At 37.6% G+C, this 7,865-nt stretch overlaps 1 protein-coding gene across 1 annotated transcript; it reads right to left on the bottom strand.

Annotated features, from left to right (window-relative positions):
- Positions 1–6,026: 6,026 nt before the first annotated feature.
- LOC127130402 (uncharacterized) lies at positions 6,027–7,511 on the bottom strand. Its single transcript, XM_051059418.1, has one exon. It carries the CDS (start codon positions 7,509–7,511, stop codon positions 6,027–6,029), a length of 1,485 nt encoding a protein of 494 aa, XP_050915375.1.
- Between the last annotated feature and the right edge of the window lie 354 nt (positions 7,512–7,865).

Raw genomic sequence — 7,865 nt, 5'->3', positions numbered from 1 at the left:
AGAAGATGGATGAATTGTATATTGATGAGATCATGAAGTTGCATGGTAATCCTTCAAGTATTGGGTCAGATAGAGATCTGAGATTTACATCGAGGTTCTATGAGAGTCTATAGACTAGTTTGGGTACTAAGCTGAAGTTGAGTTTTTCTTATCTTACGTAGACGGATGGTCAAATAGAGAGGACAATCCAGTCTTTGGAGGACTTGTTGAGAGATTGTGTACTAGAACAAGGAGGTACTTGGGATAACTACTTGTCATTATTTGAGTTTACCTACAACAACAGTTTCTATTCTAGTATCATAATGGACCATATGAGGCATTGCATGGCAGGAGGTGTATAACTTATTTGTGTTAGTATGAGTCGGTTGAACGTGTTGTGCTCGGACCTGAGATTGTTCACTTGACGAGTGAAAAGATCAAGATGATCCAAGAAAAGATGAAAATGTCGTAGAGTCGTCATAAAAGTTACCATGACAAGAGGAGGAAAGCCCTTGAGTTCCAGGAGGGAGATCGCGTATTTTTGAGAGTTCACGTGTAACTGGTGTTGGTCGAGCTTTAAAGTCTCAAAAGCTCATGTCGCGTTTTGTTGGTCTGTACCAGATTTCATAGAGGATAAGAGAGGTGGCCTATCGAATTGTTTTGCCGCCGCCGCTTGCTAATATTCATGATGTATTTTATGTGTCTCAATTGAGGATATACATTTCAGATTCATCTCATGTGATCTAGGTGGATGATATGCAGGTGAGAGATAACTTGACTGTTGAGGTACCACCCGCGTGGATAGAGGATCGAGAAGTCAAGCAGATGCATGGTAAACAAATTGCCTTAGTGGAGGTAGTTTGAGGTGGACCAGCTGGTGAGAAAATAACTTGAGAACGTGAGAAGCAGATGAAGGAGTCGTATCCGACTCTGTTTTCCTCATGTAATTTTTTAGGGCAAAAACTTCTTAAGTGAGGGAGAGTTGTAACACCCCTTTTTTTATTAGATATTTTATTATATTTTAATTGTTTAAATTATGGATTTTGATGATTTATTTTATGGTTGGGTGTTGGCGGGGTATGTATCCTTGAGTTAGGGGTATAAAGAGATGATAGAAGTAAGTAGAATAATTTAGAATTGTTTTGATAATTAAAAATGATGTTTTATTTATTTTTATTATATTAATTAGTGAAGATAGAATAATTGGGCCAAATATGAGAAATTGAGAAAGTTAGTGGGAGGAAGGAATATGAGATAATTAAGTTTGGGACAAGTTGGTGACTTGGAAAGGTTTACCCTAAAAATAAAAAGATAAGAGGAACCTAGGTTTCGGGAGATTTTCACAGTAAGTAACATTTGAGAAAAAGGAGCAAAGTGGCAATAGGAAAGGTGATCAAGGAAAGAGAGTGAAGGTTTCAATTGAGAATTTTTGCAAGGAATTCAAGTAAGGGTGAGAACTTGTTCCAATAGTAATGGATATGCTAGAAGGGTAGGATGGAGGAATCTTTAACCTCCTTAGGGTTGGGTGTTTTGATTCATAATTTTGAATTTGGATGCTCTGGTGGTTGTTATATGATGAATTTCATGTCCCTTATGTGCGTATATTTTTCTGTTTTTATGATTAAACATATATTTATCATTGTTGTCATTTGAAGGTTTTAGATATAATTTTAAAATAATGGTTAGGTGATTTAATTGTGTATAAACTGTAAATTAACTTTAGATAATTAGAGTATTGCATGCGTTGTAATTTTCTGAGGGTTTGACTTTTCACAAAATCGAAATCGGAAGTCTGGTAGGCCTTCAACGATGAAAAACACAGAAAATTCTGCATTATGTCTGTCACGATCGCACTCAGCGCGGGAGCCTTTTTTTGATTTGTTCGGTCAAAATCGTTTTGGTCATAACTTTTGATCCGTATCCAGATTGCATCTGAACCGTTGGTTGCTATTTCCAGTTTGAATCATGACCTTTAGATGTTATGACTTTTAATAATGCTGCGTGTTTCTCATTTGACCAAGCCTTAGGTGCGCGCGTGTTTCCTTGTCCTCAGATCTTCCACGTCATTTAATGAATTAAGATCCAACGCGCCAGGCTTTTTCTTAATTTCTGAATTTCATTTTATTTTCTTTTATTTCCTTTTATTTCAAAAATTCATATCTTCTTCATTTTAAATCCAAAAATTATGGGACTAATTGCGTTATTTCCCTTTTTAATTCTAGTTTCTGAAAATGATTTTTAATATTTTTTTACGATGAAATTTAATTTTTTTTGTGAATTTTCTTTTTTCTGGTTATTTTTAATTCATTTAAAATAGTTTCCAATATTCAAAAAATGCAAAAATATTTTCTTAACATCTTTGAATAATGATGAATCTATGAAAAATATTCTCATCAATTTTTTAATTAATTTGATATTTATTTGAGATTTTAGTTCAATTATGTTATTTTTTATTCATTTTTAATTGTTTAAAAATAGTTTCTGTTTTCAAAAAATGATGAAAAATTTTGTCAAGCTTTGTTTGACCTTGTTGAACTTAGGATGATCCATTTGGACTTTTCCAAGTTGATTTGAAATGGATTTGAAGTTTGACCTTTATTTGTTTATTTTAATTCAAGTATTATTTTAATTCTTAAAAATACCAAAAATATTTTATTTGTTTCTTGACTTCTATGCTTCATCTTGCTTCTGTTTACCATTGATTGACTTTGATTCCATTCATGTTTGATCAATGTGTGTTGGATATTTCATTTGAATTTCAATTTATGTACATTTCCATTTCTTCTTCTTCTTTTTTTTTCTTTTTTGATCAATGAGTTAATCATTGGTGGTTAGCCTTGACATATGAAGGGTTTAACCTTCTTTGGTTCAAATCTAATTCATCTTGATCAAAGATCAAGTGAATGGCTTTGCATTAGGGATAGGTTGCTTCTTGGTCAAGCAAAAAACCTAAATCCATACAAGATCATTCTTCTTTTCTTTTGGCATGGCAAGTTGTAGGAGCTTGGCTTACTAGTCATGGTCTCTAACTTGTTTTTGTTGCCTATAGTTTTATTGACCAGCCTCAGATAGGTGTGACTACTACATTAGTCCACTTACGATTGCTTAACATAGCGCTAAATTGCCTTATGGCACACTAACACTAACTACTAATGACTAACTTTTAATTCAAGCATTTAATTCTTGCAATTTACTTTAATGCAATTTAATTTCATGCACATTAATTCATTTGCTTTTGCCCTTTGCTCACTTGAGCTCATGTTTATATTAATGCACTTTGCCTTTTGCTCACTTGAGCACATTATTGTGTGAATCCAATGCAAATGGAGAAAGGACTTAGATTTTAGTACCTTACCTATGCTAATGGAGTTTGAAGAGCAACTAGGCCTCATGCCTTTAGAGTGCTAAAATTGTCAAAGAGTAACTAGGCATCATGCCTTTAGAATGCTTAATCCTGAAGATGAACATTGAGAGGATCCTAATTCTAAACTCATTCTTGTCCATTCTTTATTTGTATTGTGGAACTTTTTGATTTGTGTGTTCTTGTGTGCTAGGGATCCAAACTTGCCAATTATAAGAACCATTGTCATGAGCATCCAAAGTGAGAGATACAAAAGCCATTGGAAGATTCCTAGGAGCTTGATTGTTATTTGCTTGATTGCTTGAGTTATTTGTTATTTGCTTGCTAATTCCAAAGAATGGGAGCAACTTGGATCATCTTTATGATCTCAAGAAGGGAACTCCAATGTGGTTTATTTCTCTTCCTTCATCTTTGCATATTTAGGACCTATCCATTCTTCTCCTTCCCTCCACTCTAACCCAAGCCAAACTTTTGTGCAAACATTAACATTGTTTTCAAAATTAGAAACCTAAGCATTATGCTTTTGATTTTCCAAACTCCTTTTCATAACACTTATTTTGAATTGAATCCTTAAGTCAACTTTGACCTTACTTTGTGAAAACTTTTCATTTGTAAATACAACTCACTCAATTGTCTTTTGTGGTTTCAATGGCCACTTTTGCCAAAGCTTTTCATAAACATTAGCTATTAGGTTTGAGTTATCCTAGAGGTTGATATAGTACTCACATGTATCCTTAGTGATGGACTATAAGACCTCCATGCTTATTATAGGGTTAACCCCTCACTAGCATGTTGAAGCTCTCCTCACATGGTGGATTTGTGGTTCTAGGTTGAGTTTTCTCCCTTTGATAATAAAAGACATTAAGGCTTTTGACCAATTAATTCACCAATTTCTTTTGAGATTTTTACCCCAAACTACGAGGCTTTGATCCTAATCTTTTTTTAAGATGGTACGTAGGCAATGGGTTTATCCATTTAAACACGAAATTGTAAATAATTTGTATATTCTTCTCTCATCTCCCCAATCATGTTTGCACAAATATTTTTTCATAAATACCAACCTACCTTACAACATTGGTGAAAAGGGCTCCCTTAGAGTACTAAGGATGTTTTGGGTGCTTAAAACCTTCCCATTGCATAACCAACCCCCTTACCCAGATCTCTGACATTTTTATTAGTTTTTGATTTGATAAAACTTCTCGATTTTTGTTCGTTTTCTAACCTTTCCTTTGGATAAACAGAAGTGCGGTGGCGACTCGAATTGTATGATTTACTTTTGATTTAGTCAATAAATCTAAAGGTAACGAATACCCCGCTACACACTCCACGCCTTGATTCTTCCTCAGGAGATTGAATATTGGTTTACATGTTGCAGTAAGGTGAGAGATAAACCTGGCGATGTAATTTAGTCTCCCCAAGAAACCACGAACCTCCTTTTCAGTCCTCGGTGCAGGCATGTTTTGAATGGGTCGAACCTTGTCAGGATCTACTTCAATTCCTTTTTGGATTACAATAAAGCCTAAAAGCTTCCCAGATCGAACCCCAAATGTGCATTTGTTAGGATTAAGTCTCAACCTAAACTTCCTCAAACGAGTAAATAGTTTCCCCAGGTTTGTGATATGTTCTTCTTCTGTCTGGGATTTGGCAATCATGTCGTCGACATACACCTCAATCTCTTCATGAATCATGTCGTGAAAGAGAGTCACCATGGCACGTTGATATGTTGCCCCAGTGTTCTTTAATCCAAACGGCATTACTTTGTAACAAAAGGTGCCCAAAAGGGTAATGAACGTCGTCTTCTCCATGTCCTCGGGATCCATTTTAATTTGGTTGTATTCAGAGAAACCATCCATAAAGGAAAACACGGAGAACTGAGTTGTGTTATCCATCAATACATCAATGTGAGGTAATGGGAAATCGTCTTTGGGACTGGCTCTGTTTAAGTCTCGGTAGTCTACGCACATGCGGACTTTTCCATCTTTCTTTGGTACTGGTACGATGTTGGCAACCCATTGTGGGTACTTAGCAACTTCTAGGAAACCAGCATCAAACTGTTTTCTCACCTCTTCTCTGATCTTGAGAGTCATATCTAGTCGAGTCCTTCTTAGCTTTTGTTTGACCGCAAGGCGTTCTTCTTTAAGGGGAAGCTTGTGGGTCACGATATCAGTGTCTAATCTGGGCATGTCTTGGTATGACCAAGCAAACACGTCATCATATTCGTGGAGGATCTCTATCAATCTTGTCTTCACCGTATCTTGAAGTGCGGCGCCTACCCTCACTTCTCTCTTATCTTCTTCTGTTCCCAGACTGATAACTTCAACGTCCTCCTGGTATGGTTGAATGACCTTCTCTTCTTGTATGAGTAATCTGGCCAACTCTTCAGGGAGTTCGCAATCTTCCCCCACTTCGTCTTCAGCTTGGTAGATTGGATAATCAAAATCATATTGGACCTTAGCAGTGTCGTTATCAATGGTCTCGGTGGTGTTTCTGCATGTTATGATTTATGCAATTTATTTAGGAAGTGCGTGCATAAAAATTGATGCCATTTTTGTAAAATCAAAAATGAAAGGAAAGGAACAAAAATTTGGATGCAAAACGTCATTTTATTAATGATAAAAACTCTTGAAAAAGATAAAGGAGGCCCTACAACACGCCACTGTGCCTTGGCCAGAGCACAGGGTTTTGTCTAAAATGATAAAATGGCCATCATATTTACCACTTCCAAGGATTGGAATGGTGTCTCAGTGATCTCGCCATCCACTTCGATATATCGGAAAGATGTCAAATGGCTAACCAAGATATCTTCCTCTCCTCCAACCACAATCATCTTGTCATTTGTAATGAATTTTAGCTTTTGATGCAAAGTGGAGGTGACAGCGCCTGCGGAGTGAATCCAGGGTCTCCCAAGTATACAACTATAACCGGGATGTATGTCCATGACCTGGAACGTGATATTGAAAATAGTTGGACCTATCTTGGTTGGTAAGTCAACCTCTCCTATCACTGCTCGCCTTGATCCATCAAATGCCTTTATGATTAGGGTGCTGGGTTTCATACTTATCCCTTCTATTGGCAGCTTTATCAAAGTTGTCTTCGGCATGACATTCAGTGAGGAACCTGTGTCCACTAATACCCTTGATAGTATAGTGTCTATGCATTTCAAGGAGATATGCAGGGCCTTGTTATGGTTCTTTCCCTCGATCGGCAATTCATCATCATTAAAACCCAAGAAATTCCCAGTGGTCACACAAGTTATCACATCGTCAAACTGTTCTATTGTTATGTCCTTCGTGATATGTGCGACGCTTAATACCTTCAACAACGAATTCTTGTGTGCTTCTGAGTTGAGCAGTAGAGATAACATGGAAATATTTGAAGGTGTTTGATTTAGCTGGTCCACCACCTTATAATCGCTCTTCTTGATTATCCTCAGGAATTCCTCAGCCTCTTCACGAGTGACCGCAGCTTTAGGAGACAGGTGCATGTCTTGCATTTCCTGATTAGGGACGGGGATCTGAACAGCAGTTTCCTTCCCTTTAGTCTTTGCAGAAGTATCAACAATTCTTGGCGCGAACACTCGGCCACTACGTGTCATTCCTGTTGGCCCCACAATTGAAGTGACATTTGGTTTATTGATCATCAAAGGTCGGTCTTCCTTCCCCTGCTTAAAAGCTCTGGGATGATATATCAAAGGGACTGCCTTCTTATCTTTATACGCGAACGGTGCTGGAAACTCTATCACCAATGGGCTTATAGGTATTTCCACTTTAACCTCATCATAAGGGATATCCACCACGGCTATCTCTTCCTGGCGCTTGCTCTTGACACAACAATTTATCTGTAACTTGCCTCGATCCAGCATTTGTTGTATAAAATTCCTCAACTCTTTATTGTTCTCTTCAGGAACCAGCTCCTCCGGGATCAAACCACTCTTCAGCAATTGTGCTCCTATCATAGTGATAGGGGTTTCAATTTCTTCAACCTTACAAATTAATTTGCCTTGATCGCTCTCCTCAATGGCACTAACGGAAGCATCGTTATGCGTTGGCATAGGATTGGTGTTCACGTTCGGGCGCCTCAGAGTGAAAGAGACGGCCTTTTCTTCGATCAAATCTTGTACCCGATTTTGGAATGTGACACAATTCTCCAAGGTATGACCAGGTGCTCCCATGTGATACTCGCAATGGGCGTTAGCATCGTACCCGGGTGGACGTGGAAACACAACTGGTTTTAACTCTCTCAATGTCAGAAGGCCCTCCTTTTGCAGATACGGGAATATCTGGCTATAAGGTACTAGTAGAGGATCAAGTTGCCATCTTGGAGGTCATGGCTTGAATTGTCTTAGCAGTGCAGCGTTTTGCTGATGATGATGTTGTTGATGTTGTGGTTGATACACCTGTTGTTGCTGCATTGGCTGTTGATATGGTATGGGTATTGTAAGACCCCAATTTTGACCCTAAGATCCCTCATGGCATCATAACATTGCATTTGCATTGCCTCAAGGATCTTTAGCATCTTGGTTCCC

The sequence above is a fragment of the Lathyrus oleraceus genome, chromosome 3 (genome assembly GCF_024323335.1).
Source record: "Lathyrus oleraceus cultivar Zhongwan6 chromosome 3, CAAS_Psat_ZW6_1.0, whole genome shotgun sequence".
NCBI classification, from domain to species: Eukaryota; Viridiplantae; Streptophyta; class Magnoliopsida; order Fabales; family Fabaceae; genus Lathyrus; species Lathyrus oleraceus.
Note: the sequence above shows the minus strand (reverse complement) of the source record. Positions and strands in the feature narration are given on the sequence as shown.